We start from the raw sequence: 14261 nt of genomic DNA on the forward strand, positions 1-14261 counted from the left end.
TTGAGCTTGGCGAGTAGCGCGCGGATCTCGGTGTTCGGCCTGCCCAGGGTGTCCAGAAGCGTGTCTTTCTGCACAAACTGTCCGGGTAGTCGCCGTCCAAGGTCGTACTGTACGACACCATCGCTCACGATAACGTCGCCGAGTACGGTCTCGGCCGTCCCGCTGCTGCCGGGACGGAAGGGAACGACACCGCAAACGCCGACGATGAGGGCGAGCTTGATGCTGGGGAAGCTCGCGCGGCAACTGGCGGCGACGGCCGCGGCGCTAGCCTTGCCCATGCCTGGCATATGTGCGAGGACGACGTTGTAGCGGCCGATAGCGCCGGTGGAGTACGCGTTAGGGTCGCCTGGGGCTTTGTCGTAGGGCGGCCCGTCATCGTCCCAGTGGCGGTTGAAAAGGGCGTGGACGGCATCGGCTTCAATTGGGAGAGCGCAGATGACGGCAATCTCGAAGTCGGCCCGCGTGGCTGGGCGCCGCGGCCGGGTTGGGTCCATCGGTTATTGCGCCGGAGTCGGCTCCGGAAAGCAGGTGAAATCCCGTCGGTCGGGTCCGCGTAGGTTCCGGCGTGGTGAGGTGGGTTTGCGAAGTTGGGCTCATCCTTTCTCTCCGGACCCCTCTTCTGCAGCGCGACGAACTGGAACCGGCTAATTTTAGCAACAACCTGCTCGGTGCTAACCGGCAAGGCTGAGCCAAGACTACTCGGGAGACTTCCGGTGCCATGGAAGCCATCGCCAGCGATAGTTCCGCGGGCCGTGCCTAGCTGCCGGCCGCTTGCTGCGGCTTCTCGCCGCAGATCAGGACGGTGCATCTCGGTCCGCCAGATCGTGGTCCTGCTGATCCGCTGCTCTGGTGGGGTTTCGAATCCACGTTCCCGGATCCCGCTTTGGGACCCGTCGTTCGCCTGGTTGAGATTGTTGTGGGTGGTGCCCCACATTCATGGCAGACCGGGTTGCCCCACATCTGGTGCAGGGGTTACAGCCCTGCCCACCAGAGCCATCACACATCCAGCATCACTACTGTATGGGATACACCACCATTGATGATCACCATCTTCTGCTGTCTCTGGTTGTACATCAGAGATTGAGCTAAGTTTAGCAGCAATCATGTGGGGCCCTGGACGGTCAACGACAACAAAACCTGGCAACGCTGCACCTGTTGACTGGCTAACCAGCTTCCTCCAGATATCTTCGAAGCTGGGCAGTGGACGAGATCACGCGCCGACGAGAGCAGCCCACAAGTCAACTACTAGAAGCATCATCGCTCGGAATTGGGTGCAGTTCCCCTACGGTTCCTTTTTGCCATTGGCCGCACCCATGTAGAGTTCTGCCTCCCGGACCCACTAAACCCCACCGAACAGGCCTTCCACGTGCGCGCTTCTCCCAAACAGGCATCTCTTGGCGCTTGGGGTGGTAGAGTTCCGTCCAGGGTGTTGGAGCTTTCCCAGGGGTAGAGTTCCGCCCTGCCATTGGCCGAGCCCAAGAGATGCCCGGGGGGTAGGGTTCGATTGCCCGGGGGTACGGTTCCGGGGGTACGGTTCCAGGGGGGTTGAGGGAGATGCGAAGCGCGTTCTCGCGACTCCATTTTTAAAAAGGCGAAAGAGGTTCGGACGGACAGCAGATAAGAGCGACGGCCCCCAGAGAGAGACCACCACAGTTATCCGCGATGGAGCCCTTCGTCCACCTGCCACAGCACCGAGTCGTAATCTGCAAGCGCTGCCGATTCGCCTGTGTGGCCAACGAGGTACCAGCCCACTTGCGGACACGACACGCCGATGTGCCCGTCGCCGAGCGACACGCTATCGCCCGCGCGGTCCAGCAGCTGCCCGACATCATCCGGACGCAGGAGGACCTCGCCGGCTTCGAATTCCCTCCGCCGACGTCCGAGGCGATCCCATTCCTCGGCCCTCCGCGGCTGGACGGGCTCAAGTGCCGCGTATGCCCGTATATCGTCTGCCATCCGAAGAAAATCCAGGAGCACGCCCGAAAAGTGCATGGCTGGCATAACCCGCTGAGAAGCGGCAGGCCGCCGGCCGGTCCCGGTCCGCTGCCGCTGCAAGACGAGGAGCTCCCGTGGATCGACGGCGTGCTATGCCAGCGTCTTTTTCCCTCACGGGCTGCTAGCGGCTGGTTCGAGGTCTGCCGGGAGGACCGAACCGTCCGTGGCCTGCTGCGGACTCTGCTGCCGAAACCGGTCGTGCCAACTCGGTTACTACAAGGGAGCACGAAAGCCGCCGGGCCGGGAAACAAGAAGCAACCACTCCTACTACCGGTCAGTCTGGAGACCCAGGCCCCCTCCGACATGGTCCGAGGCCGCGGGCGGCTGTTACCCGTCAGTCCGGATGCCCAGATACACTTGGATACGATTTTGGCTTGCGAGAAGAGATTTGTCGACTCGGGGGACCAGCCGCGTGTATACGGCCGAGACACGGGAGGTGGCGATGTGTTCGCTGCGTCAACTCCATGGATGGACCGGACGCAGTGGCCGGCGACGTACAAGGGCGTGCGGCGTGACATCTTGTTCGCACTGGCCGAGCTGCCGGACCGCCGCGACCTCACCTGCGACCGCGCCCTCGGGCAAGGCGCATACGACGGTGATCCCGACGTAACCAGCAGCTGCCAGGACGAGCAGAGGATCTCGTTCTTAATGGACGCGGTCGACCGTATGCTCGACCGATGCGACGAAACAGCAAGATATACGAGCCGGTCCGTCCTCTGCCGGCTACGCAGCTTCGGCCAAGACGGTTATAAGAAGCCGTTCGCTTTCGTATCCCGTTGCACGGTGAAGGCGTACCGGCGTCTCTGAAAGCGTTGTATAGCATTCGTGTTCCGGAGCCACCGGCTTGCGGCAGCGCCGCGGCCAGACTACACGGGCGTCACGGACGTGCCGCTACGGGGCGAGGTGCTCCGTCGGGCGGGAGACATCTGGGAGCATAGGCTTTGGGACCTTGTCGACGCGTCGTCTGGCCGATGGTCCAGCAGCACCATGCAGCACTGTACCAACCAAGACCTTCCTGCTGGCGATGGTAACGACAACAGCGGAGACGACTCGGGCCTCGAAGACAACTCAGACCTCGAAGACAACTCGGACCTCGAAGACAACTCGGAGTTCGAAGACAACTCGGAGTTCGAAGACAACTCGGAGTTCGAAGACAACTCGGAGTTCGAAGACAACTCGGACCGCACACACGGCTGGGACCTGGAAGATGACTCTGACCTGAAGGACAGCGCATATAGGAGCGGCTCTGATGACGAATGCGACAACGCGCCTGCTAGCGACGAGCCGCTGGGGGGTAGACGGCCGGGCGGCAGGGACTTGTCGGTGGAGACCGCGCTCGAGGAGGTGCTGGAGCTGCTGTTCGGGCTGAGCGAGAGGCTGCTAACGTTAGCCGACTCACTCTCATTGCGCTGGTGTTTGTGCCGCTGTCTTGGGTCGCCAGCTTGTTCAGCATGGCGGATGATTACACTCCAGGACACAGGAATTTCTGGGTGTATTTTGTTACTGCGCTGCCTGTACTGCTTCTTGTCGTGCTTCTATCAGTTGTGCAATGGGGCCAGCTAGAGCGAAAGCTGAAGAGGGTTGGGGCAGTTTTGAGATGGGAAGCAGACAGACGGAGAACCGAAGTAGTATTAGCGTAGTCGCGCGGACCATCAGCAGTTCTATAATCCTGTCCGGAGGACAACATTGCGCTCAAACTATTGGAAATTACTAACGTTAACGTTAGTTAACGTTAACTTATGCAAAATTGATCAGAAAATTACTATGCAATATCTTGGGCGGAGCATGCACAAATTGCTTTTATTCCGGTCATCGTACCCAATGCAGCTTTGTTCGCGGTAAGTGATTCCCAACTAGTTATTTCTTTCCCATTTAAACCTCTATTGACCTGAGCTGTAGAGGAGGAGCAGCGGCGTGCACAGGAAGAGAGAAAGGGGAAGGGGTCGATTCAGATGGCTGACGCCGGTGCTGCTTCAGAAGATGTCTTATGCTGAGCTTGAGGTACTGCAGCGTCTCATCCGTGATGCGATTGAGCGCCGACGAGGCTTGTTCAGGAGCTGCCAGCAGCCCCGGAGCGAGCTGCAAGAGCACAAGCGTCTAACGGGAGTGTAAGGGCATTGCCTGGGACGCAGGAGGTTTTGAAATGCACATAGCTTTCGTTGCCGTGAAACCAGGAGGCATGCCGGGAATTCTGCCGGAAGGGAGCGCAACGGCGATATTCCCTACAGCGTTGTCACTATGGTTCTTGGTGTTGTTCTTGGTGGTATTAGCAGACCAACAGCCATGATTCCATGGTTGCCACACAGAAGAGGGCTTACTACAGTGGGCTTGGCGTGCTTCAGAGCACCAAGAATTGATTGATTGAAGGTGAAGGTGTTGACTCTCCCTCCTCTCCAGTTGGGGGGAATTGCCCTGATCGTGTGAAGTAGCTCGTTGCCCTATTCCTGGTTACCCCTCACGCTACCTGACGCTCACGTCGAGCAGCGAGCACTGACGGCTGAGCTTCCGAGTTTCCACGATTTTCCAACAGATGGAAAGGAGTGGAAGGTGGATGGCCGATTTTAATAAGGTGGGGTGAGAAAGCATACGAATTGACCAGTAGCCGCGCGCAAGGTGGTATTGAAACGTGTGGCGTTGTGGGAAACAAACCTCGGTTTTGTGAATGAGCAATAAAATATAGGGGAATTGGACTTAAACCGTCTTCGAAGATTCCGTGAAATGAGGTAGACCTTGTCTCCCCTCTCTAGGCGAGGTCCCTCCTGTGTTTGTCATAACATTTCTTCATCCTGTCTCTGACAAACTCGAGTTCTTCCTTGCGCATCGCGTGTAGCGTATGCATCTGGTCTGCCTTGACCTTCGCCCTGGGAACCGATCCTTCGGGTCCCTGGCGCAAATCTGCCTCGTAGCCGTAGTTCGCGAAGAACGGTGATACCTTCGTGGTCTCGGTTGGCGTCGTGTTGTACGCAAGCTGCGCCGCTGGCAATAACATAACATGACCCAGTCGTCCTGCTGGTAGTTGACGTAAGATCGGAGGTACTGTTCCACGATCTCGTTGAGCCGTTCTGTCTGTCCATCCGTTTGTGGGTGGTAGGCTGCCCAAAGCTTGCTTTTCATTCCCAAGCGTGTCATCAACGCCTGCCAGAACTTCGAGACGAACTTCGTGTCACGGTCCGTGATCCATTCTTCCGGCCATGCATGATTTGAGGTGATGTACCGATAGACCACGTCTGCGAGCTGCTCTGCTGACCATGCCTCTTCGTACTAGATGAAGTATGCCCACTTGGTGAGTTGGTCGACCACAGTGAGTATACTGTCGTACTTCACTCCTGTCGCTGTGTCCATCGAGAGCGGCAGCTTGGTGATAAAGTTCATCGTCACCGAGCTCCATGGTTGTTCCGCAACTGGCAATGGTTGCAAGAGTCCGTATGGTTTACGTCGCACCGACTTGCTTCGGTTGCAGAGGTCGCAATTGCTGACAACGTCCTTGACTCTTTCGCGTAGTCCCGGGAAGTCGTAGTTCTGTCTGACCTTCGGAATGGTCTTGGCGATTCCCATGTGTCCTCCGAGTTTTGACTCGTGGATTATTTTGATGAGTCTCTCTTGCTCGTCCTTTGTCGTGCAGTTGGCCGCCTCTGGCCGCTGCTCCCTGAAGACTGCCCCAATCTCTCCCGAGCGTATAGAGGTGTCCACGCGGCGATCTTCACGCGGTTGAGAGCTGCTCTCGTTGTAACGGCTGCTCTGCGGTTGGGAGGCGTGGCTCTGCGTGTCGAGATCTTCTCGCGGTTGGGGAGGTGTAGCGTCGTCGCAATCTTCCACCGGTTGGGAAGCATGTCGAAGTGATCCGTCCTGTTGCTCTAGGAATAGAGGTGGTGACTCTTCAGTGTCGTTTCCGAAGTGATCTGGCCGTCTGCTCAACGGCGTCTGCCCGCGCGTTTTGTGAGCCTTTCTTGTAGTGAATGACGAAGTTGAATTCTGATAGAAACTCTGACCATCGAGTCTGTCGTCCGTTCAGTTCCTTGGTGGAGGTGAAGTATCGAAGGTTCTTGTGATCCGTGTACACCTGAACCGGGTGTATTGCGCCGCTGAGGTAGGGTCTCCATTCCTTGAAAGCTTCGATGATGGCCAACAGCTCCTTGTCGTGGATCGGGTAGTTGAGCTGTGGTCCTGCGAGCTTCTCGGAGAAGAACGCAACTGGGTGTAGCTTGCCGTCCTCGTCCCTCTGACTGAGTTGTCCGCCGACCGCGTAGTCTGACGCGTCGGTTTCGACCTCAAATGGCTTCCTTGGATCTGGTAACACGAGTACTGGATCTGCGGCGATCGTGTCGCGAATCCGCTGGAATACTTGCTCGTGTTCTCCCTTCCACTGAAATTCGGCATCCTTCTTCATCAAGTTGTGCAGGGATCGTGCGATGTCGCCAAAGTTCTTGATAAACATCCGGTAGAAGTTGGCGAATCCGATGATTCCTCGGACCTCTGTTGTGTTTTCGGCCTTGGCCAAGTCCTGATGGCCTCGATCTTTGTGGGTTCCATTCGTATCTCTCCTGGCAAAATCTCGAAGCCTAGGAAGACTGTCTTCCTGAGGTGGAACTCGCTCTTGTCCTTGTTGACTGAGAGCTTCTGGTTGTGCAGTGCGTCGAGCACCTGCTTCACGTGTCGCTTGTGTTCTTCGAGCGTGTTCGAGAAGATGAGGATGTCGTCGAGGTAACAGACTGCGAATCTGTCGAGGAACGGTCTGATCGCGTGATCAACGACTGCTTGAAATGTCGCTGGGGCGTTGATTAACCCGAATGGCGTAACGAGATACTCGTAGTGTCCGTAAGGTGTCCTGAACACTGTCTTCCACTCATCGCCTTCCTTGATTCTGATAAGTGCGTATGCCATGGGTAGATCGAGACGTGTGAACCACTGTGCTCCTGCCAACTGACCCCGAAGTCTGGAGATCAAGGGCAATGGGTACCGGTTTTTCACTGTCTGATCCTTCAGCTGTCGGTAGCCCACGCACATCCGTAGCTTCCTATCCTTCTTTGGAACGAAAAGAACTGGGTAGCCTGCTGGCGATGTCGAAGGTCGAATATGTCCTTGCAGAAGGTTTTCCTCGAGGTACTTCCGTAACTCCGCGTCTTGCTTCTCGTTAGTGTGGTACACCTTGAAGAACTTCAACTGGGCGCCGTCCTTGAGTTTGATCTCGTGATCCCAGGGTCCATGATCTGGCAGCCCTTCCATATGCTTCGCCCCGAATGCTGGGTGTCCTCGGTACTCGTCCGGGATCTGCCCTGTCTTATCGTCCTTCTTCGCACCTTCGTAGTACGAATACTTGTCGTTTCCGGCTGTGATGAATGCCGCTTCGAACCCAGTGACCCATCCCTGGAGTTCGAGTGTTCCATGTTCGTCGATCGAGATGACGGCTACTTCTCTGTTCGCCCGTCTGTTCTGATCATGTTGTCTGCCGCTTCTTCCGGATCGCGTCGTGGTCTCCCTGCCACTGCTCGCTTCCTGCGGTGGGCCCGTGGGCAACGCGTCGTCGTGCGTACCGCCCATACGTTGCTCCTCTTCTGCGCGTTCTCCCATCGAGTCGGTCGGATGCGACGGAGTGTTTCTCGGTCGCAGGTGGCCACCTCTTTCCAACTGATGTCGAGGTCGTAATCCTCGCGCCATGGGCGTCCAAGAATCATGCCTTTCTTCGACCCCATGTCTACGATGTCAAATACCACTTGGGTGGTCTTTCCTTCCACCTCAATGTCGAGCTGGCGAGCCATGGGCCCGGCACAAAGGTGGGGCCTGGCGTCCGAGGTGAGGTCTGGGTCGGAGCCCGGGGCCGAGAGTGGGCCTAGCATTGACGTTGGGTCATACTGTCATACCTCACCTCAAGCAATTATCGCTTTGGGAAACAAGAGTGCAACCAAACAATGCCATTTTTTGAATTCAAGATTCTACTCAGTAAGAACAAGCTAGGCTATTCAACTCCAAGTTGCAGTCCGTAACTCCGTTTTGAGGCTCCGGTGATGCATGGTTTTGCATGGGAGTGGAAAGGCTAGTAAGAACATACCGTAATTACCAAAGCCTGTCCAGACGGAGCCAGTCAGTCGGCTTTGCCGTCGTCGTCGGCCACTTTGCTAGTCGCTAATTTGGTTCGAACACAAAACGGCCCTGGACGGTGCGGCGATGCCGGAGCTCAACTCGACACACCGCAATTGATCGGGCCAGCATATCTCCCACCTTGTGCGGTTATCGGGCAGTCAGTATTCTGGTTATGGTAACACCGTCACACCCCACGCATATGGCTAGACTCGTACTTGGATGCCTTAAAACAATCGGACTCAGTGCAAGCCACCTCTTGTTTTCTTAAAGCCGAATAGCGCCTTGCCGTGGCGTTTCGTCTGTACGATCGAGTTCAAAAGTCCAGATATCTGGGCCAATTGGCGGTCGCCCGGGCGGCCATAGGACGGGACGCTGAGGTGGCCGACCTGGGGGGTACTGTGACACAGAGAGGGGTAAGAGCATGGCCGGCAAAATTGGCTGTCAAAACTCGATCAGTGGAAAACCAGGAGCGAAAGAAGAAAGAAAAAGACGGGAAACGCCAAACTGAAAGGGTTTTTTTTTCTTTTTTTTTTTTCAGGAAGCCTTAAAGAAAGCTACCGGCCGGGTACTTAGCCATGTGTCTACGGAAGACATACATGAGGTGTGTGCAAATGAGGCATGCATGCATGCAGACAGACGTCATGCGAGATCGATCGCCCAGCTGCGAAATTAAGTTGGGGGTCAGGGGTAACGGGGAGTCTGCCCGTCTGAAAATAATCGTCTCTGACTCACTTGACTCGAAGTTTAATTCACCACAATCTCGGGCTGCTTTGTGGGGCCGCTATGGGTTAACTTGGATGCGATTGAACACGCCGTTCAGTGCTCAGCCGCAAGGTGAGGTATTATAGGTCAACATCAGATCTTCCGGAACTGCTCGAAACTTCGAGGGGCAAAGAAGAAAGACCAACAACATATTGTGCGGTGGTGGCAGTGGGCAGAACAACTCTTAGAGAAGGGCTTCAGATAATTATATCTGCTGGCCTGCTCTAATAATTCCATGGGAATGGGTTTGCAAATGGACGGAACAGGCTGCTTACGCCTCTTCTAGAGGCACTGCAGTCGGGCCTGACACGTTGTCGCCGTTCATTGCGAATCCGGTTGCTAACATTCATGTCAGGGCCCTCGGTAGCACAGAGCGGGCACTGCGAGGAAACTAGACTTGACACTTGATTTGGAGTTTGACAGATGCACGGGCATGCAGTCAATAATAACAGACTCACATTAGTCTGAACGGCGGCGCAACTTGAAACTCGAATCGTTGTCTCGCCGCCACCAAGCGGCCGCATTTCTCTTGAACAGCATCGCTTGGCGTGGGATTCCGACTGCCCCATTATGATCAAGGCCGGAGAGATGTCTGGCAAGTGACGACGCGGGCTTGGCAAATATGCAACTTGTCGCCAGGAGGTCTGTGTCACCACACCGGCGTGGGAGCACAGTAGCACTGGATCCCGAACTGGCTAGGTGTTGATAAGCAACCATCAATGTAGGAACCTTCACAAATTGTGGAAGCAAAAAATCTTCACTTCCGAGGGAGCCTGTAAGAGTCACGTAGGGGTGTCTTGATCGCGGTCAACCATACGCCCCAGCTAGCAAAGGTACCGCGAACCGGTAGGACAGGTACACTACCCGATGTGCTGACATGCAGCAGGTGCAGGGGGTTTGGTCTAGAACATTACAGTACCAACGTCAGGCACTAGATCTGAGATCTCAGCCACGCGTGGGAGTCAGGGCCAATAGAATGTCTTACCAAAATAGAACTCTTCTGAGCTCCTACCCACTTCCGCTCTCGTGCTTGCTGCGCGGGCTAACCGCTGGGCTGGTATGCCGGATGATGTGCTGAACCACCTTGTTCAGACGACTGCTACGCACAACCACTCGGGGGAATCAATTTGGGTTCCTTCGCAAGGGATTGAATCTAGGCGGCCTCTCTATTCGTTGGAATCGACATGGCGGTTGTTGCATGTACCTTACCTACGTAAGGACTTCCCTTCACCTCCGCCTGCAGTGGGTTCCCATCTCGAGACTCTTGCTGCCGTGGCCCCGGACAAGAGGATATTCGTTGTGAACCATTGGGTATACTTGCAGATAATTAAAAGTTTGTCGAGACTTTACCACGAGTGGCCGACGTGTCGAGAGACCGGCTCTGCATGGCAGACATGCCTCTACATGCATACGCTCGGAAAGCTCAAGTGTGATCCTTGGCCTGTACATGATGCTTCCACTTCCTGGGAGCAGTCTGATCCTTTAAATCCACACATGTGTAAACGAAGTTGCTCGACCTCATCGAGAATAACTCTCAACCATCATTCTCTCAAATCTTGTTCCCTTAAGTCAACTGTCCAGTGCTGGCACTCAAGACCTGCGAGTCACGGCCTTACGTCTGGTGTCATTGTTTCAACCTTAGAATCTCACTTTAGAGGAGAGACTGAGGGGATCAACAACAGGTTTGCCTCACCCCTTCTCTCTCCCACGTGGTACATTAGTTGTATGAAACTCATGTTGTGTTCGACCGACAGGGATGGAGCATTCCAACGAAAGGCAGCCATGGTGCCCTCGGGCATCGGAACTTACCCATGATGACAATGCCGACCTAGGCAACGTGGACAGCAGCGGTCACCCCCGAGAATGCCTCAACAAGGCTCCAACTTCTCAGCTCCACCCCAACGTGCTATTCCACTTGCTCCCGAAGGACGGTCAATGCCGTGGCATCGACGCTTCTCCTTGCTCCTTGGCCGGCTGTCAGACGCCCGAGCGGGCCCACGGGTTGATGAGGACTGTCAACCAACCCGACAGTCATATCCATCAGTGTGTCTCACTGTCTGAGGCGCTTTCCGCAACGACAGCTGAAAACACCGCCGTCAATGCGACGCGCCCTAGAGGTCACGCTGAAGCTCGCCAATCTGGAGACTGGCCACGGCTAAACGGCGGTGTCGAGGGGGACCTCGCAAGCGCGGTGCCTCAGCCTGCTGGCGCCAGTAGACGGGAATGCCACCGGAACGCCATAGCAGGCAACCTGCAAACTGAGACCATCGGGAACCTGCTGTCAGCACAGCATCCTTTTCTGGACCAGTTCGAGATCCTCAGGCGATACTGCCCCTTCCTGATATCCCAGCCCAGTCCCTGGTCCTCAGCGTGTTCGAAATCGTGCCTGACGCAGCACGAAGAAATCTCCCACCTCATACAGCACCTGACCCGGGAACATGGCATCGTCCGGTCCGTGGCCTGCTCGGACGGGGATAAAAAAAAGTATTTGGTGCAGTGTGTGTGCTCCGGTGCTCGAGCATGCAACAAATGCAATCGAGTTGCGCACTGGTCTGCAGATGAGCTGGAGGAGTACATCAAGGAGCCGTCGGGAGCGTGTGTGTGTCTGCGATGCTACACGATCTACCCCTCCCGGAAGCAGCTGTGGGAACATTTGAAGAGAAATGAGCTCTGTCCAAATTATGGACACCGCTTGAGGAAGCCCAGGAAAGCAGCAATTCTGTACTTGGCCTTTGGCTCGGCATGGTTACCAACGCCGGCAACGCCATCAATACAAGCCCAGGCTGCTTGGTGGGCCTCGAGGATCGCCAGTGACTTTACCCAGACGCCAGCTTGGACACCTCTCTCACCTCCTTGGACTCCAACTGGCCCTGCCACCACTGGAACCCGCTCTCCAGCTCCTCGTTCCGCCCCTTACCAAACTCAACCCGCACCGACCCAGAACTGCTTCGTCTTGAATGAATGCTGGCCTGTCCGAGGGGTCCCCGCGAACGACACCCTCCGAAACCACAACATTGCCCGCCAACACCAGGTTGGGCAGTGCGTCACGCTGCATGTAGCTCCGGGCGTTGTCTGCAACCTCAATGCATGTGAGCAGCAGAGCTTCGCGACGGCCACCTTGCCTGAAGAGCTCAACCCTGCACAAGCTTCACTTACCACCGGCTTGGGATCTCCACCACTCGAGTTGGGAGCCACAGACGCCATCCTCTCGACGCCCGCTGTTCTTCCTCATGAGCTCTTCCTGTATTTCGAGTCCAATGGCAATCCATTCCACCCTGGCCCTTCATCTTACCCAGCGGAAATCTCTCAGGGGGTCCTCGGCGCTGTGAATCCGGCCACGCAGAGCACCGGCCAGTGCCATCAACCTCAACTCACACCGGATGGCCGCGCTCTACCGTCATTGACATATTGCATGGTAGCTGCACCATCCGAGGATGATTGGCGGTGAGAGTATGTCAACAGTTGGACTAGGCGTTGAGCTGGCCTGCAGTATTCTGATGCGAGGCTCAAACCCCTTCGCGCCACATCATACCTCGACCCCAGCAGAGTTGTCATTCTAGGTCTCGGGCATATTAGGATCAAACACCGAATCCTCGGATTTTTGGAGTGCATGTACCTATCTACCCAAGAGTCCTTGATATCCCCCAAAAGTCTCTGATTTCTCTTTCATTTCCCATAGACGGTAACAGTGCAGAACTAGCTGGACTGTTCTAAGTCAGCGGTTTCCAAAAAAGGCGATAGATGATGTATCGAGTTAAAAAAGAAGTAAAGACTGAACACTGGGCATTTCGCCAAGTCCCTTTCCCTCATACCTCCGTGGTACTGTCTAATATTTCGGTGGTGAGAGAGACGAGCAATGCGTAGGCGAGGCACAAGGGCGCTGCAAGTACTACTCAATTCTGCTAATCGCAAGATGGGGAGAAAAGGAAGAGAAGCTGGAAGAGCTCTCGCGATGCAGAGGTTAAATGCCAGAGCAAGTGGGGAACGCGCGAGCAAGGCAAGCGCGCACCTCGACGGCAGGTGCTGTCATATGCACTCCAACGGCAGGCGCCGTCACAGGTGGGATGACTGTATCCGGAACGGTCAGCCAAGTGCGGAGTTTGGATGTGGGCTTGAGGAAGGAGTGCAATGAACCTGTTGTTCTAAATCCAATGAACGGACACTTCCCTTTGGAATCGTGGAACACCGGTCGCCTTCCGAACCGGCGAACCCTCCCGGACCCGAAGCCGGGGCCGAGTGGATACCGGCCACAGTGAAGTGGATCCCACAAGCGGAGCCCGATGCCGGCAGTGGAGCTCAATTCCCGTCAGCCAATTATTCAAGCCGAGGTTTCTGGAAGTCTGTGTTCAGGTCACTGGTGCCTGATCTAGCGCATCTACGGATACTAGTCCGGTCGTACTACTTCCCAGGAGTCGCTCAGCAGACCCAGCCTTGCCCGCGCGAGCCCAAAGACGGGATGTAACACAGCTGGGTGGCATCTTCGTTTCTGGCAGACACAGCGCCTAGTCACAAGCGCGGCGTCGGGGTGGAGGATGGTGCAGCGGGCCCACAGGTCTAGAGAGGGCATCCCAAACTGGAATGCGGGGAGAGATGCAGGTTTGGAATTTCGCAACCTCGATACAGAGCACGCTATGTTGCCCTGCAGGAAGGTTGTTAGAGCGGTGTCACGTCCTTCATGAACTGTAGCCGTCGGAGGCAAAGTCTGGACAGTCGAGGTCTTGATACATATCTGGGTTTCGATATAGCCTCGCTTACCAGGCGCGGATACTGTTGACTGCTTTAGAGTCCTACGGGAAGACCCGGTATGTCCATGATTTCAGCCCCATGATAGCTCGTGCCCCAGGTCAGCGAAATCCCGCCTTCCTCGAAGAGGCTTTCCATGTACTCTCTACTGCGCTGGCCGAACCAGTCGTCTTCGAGAGCATCCTCTATGGAGGGCAGTCAACACGGACATATTTGAGATGCGGCGACTCGGTTGGGGCGTCGCGGGCCAACCGCTTCAGGTCCCTCCCGTCGCCCACGAAGCTTTGGTCCTCATGGGAGATGCGCAACTTGGTAACTGACCGAGGTAGGAATCCGGCAAGTCCGCCGGGGAGTTGCTGCCCTTCCACGTCGAGAGGAGCTGTGCCGCAAGTGGTCTCTTGACAAGGTCACGAAGTGTGACGAATCTCAAAGCCCCAATTTGTGAAAGGGACTCCTGAACGTTATAACTTGACAACGGGTGTGAGGTTAGGGGAAGCCAAATCCAGAACGAGTGACTATATATTATGATTATTACCTACTTAAAAACAGCAACATATTAATTCTCACCGTAAAGTCTTCAAAACCGGCGCCTTTCGAAAGCTCTAAGAAAACCTTATCTAACTACGCCGACTGCACGCCCGCGCACTTTGCTGCGTGGCCGCGGTGGGTGTGGAAAGTAGGGC

General features: G+C 55.8%; 4 protein-coding genes across 4 annotated transcripts; 1 reads left to right on the top strand and 3 right to left on the bottom strand.

Annotated features, from left to right (window-relative positions):
* Positions 1 to 2: 2 nt before the first annotated feature.
* On the bottom strand, positions 3 to 470 carry N657DRAFT_535568 (uncharacterized protein; the record flags this gene model as incomplete). Its single annotated transcript, XM_062787774.1, has 1 exon — positions 3 to 470. A coding segment is annotated over one exon (468 nt), but the record flags the coding sequence as incomplete, so codon positions are not given.
* Positions 471 to 1279: 809 nt separating this feature from the next.
* On the bottom strand, positions 1280 to 1517 carry N657DRAFT_651605 (uncharacterized protein; the record flags this gene model as incomplete). Its single annotated transcript, XM_062794196.1, has 1 exon — positions 1280 to 1517. A coding segment is annotated over exon 1 (184 nt), but the record flags the coding sequence as incomplete, so codon positions are not given.
* Positions 1518 to 1591: 74 nt separating this feature from the next.
* On the top strand, positions 1592 to 3989 carry N657DRAFT_694613 (uncharacterized protein; the record flags this gene model as incomplete). Its single annotated transcript, XM_062797296.1, has 4 exons — positions 1592 to 2659; positions 2816 to 3380; positions 3823 to 3833; positions 3895 to 3989. Exons 1-4 carry the CDS (start codon positions 1663 to 1665, stop codon positions 3987 to 3989), a joined length of 1668 nt encoding a protein of 555 aa, XP_062641909.1. The 5' UTR covers positions 1592 to 1662.
* Positions 3990 to 7191: 3202 nt separating this feature from the next.
* Positions 7192 to 7563, bottom strand: N657DRAFT_584174 (uncharacterized protein; the record flags this gene model as incomplete). The annotated part of the gene is made up of 1 exon (XM_062789732.1): positions 7192 to 7563. A coding segment is annotated over one exon (372 nt), but the record flags the coding sequence as incomplete, so codon positions are not given.
* Between the last annotated feature and the right edge of the window lie 6698 nt (positions 7564 to 14261).

This window comes from Parathielavia appendiculata, assembly GCF_033297405.1.
Source record: "Parathielavia appendiculata strain CBS 731.68 unplaced genomic scaffold N657scaffold_60, whole genome shotgun sequence".
In the NCBI taxonomy this organism is placed as follows: domain Eukaryota; kingdom Fungi; phylum Ascomycota; class Sordariomycetes; order Sordariales; family Chaetomiaceae; genus Parathielavia; species Parathielavia appendiculata.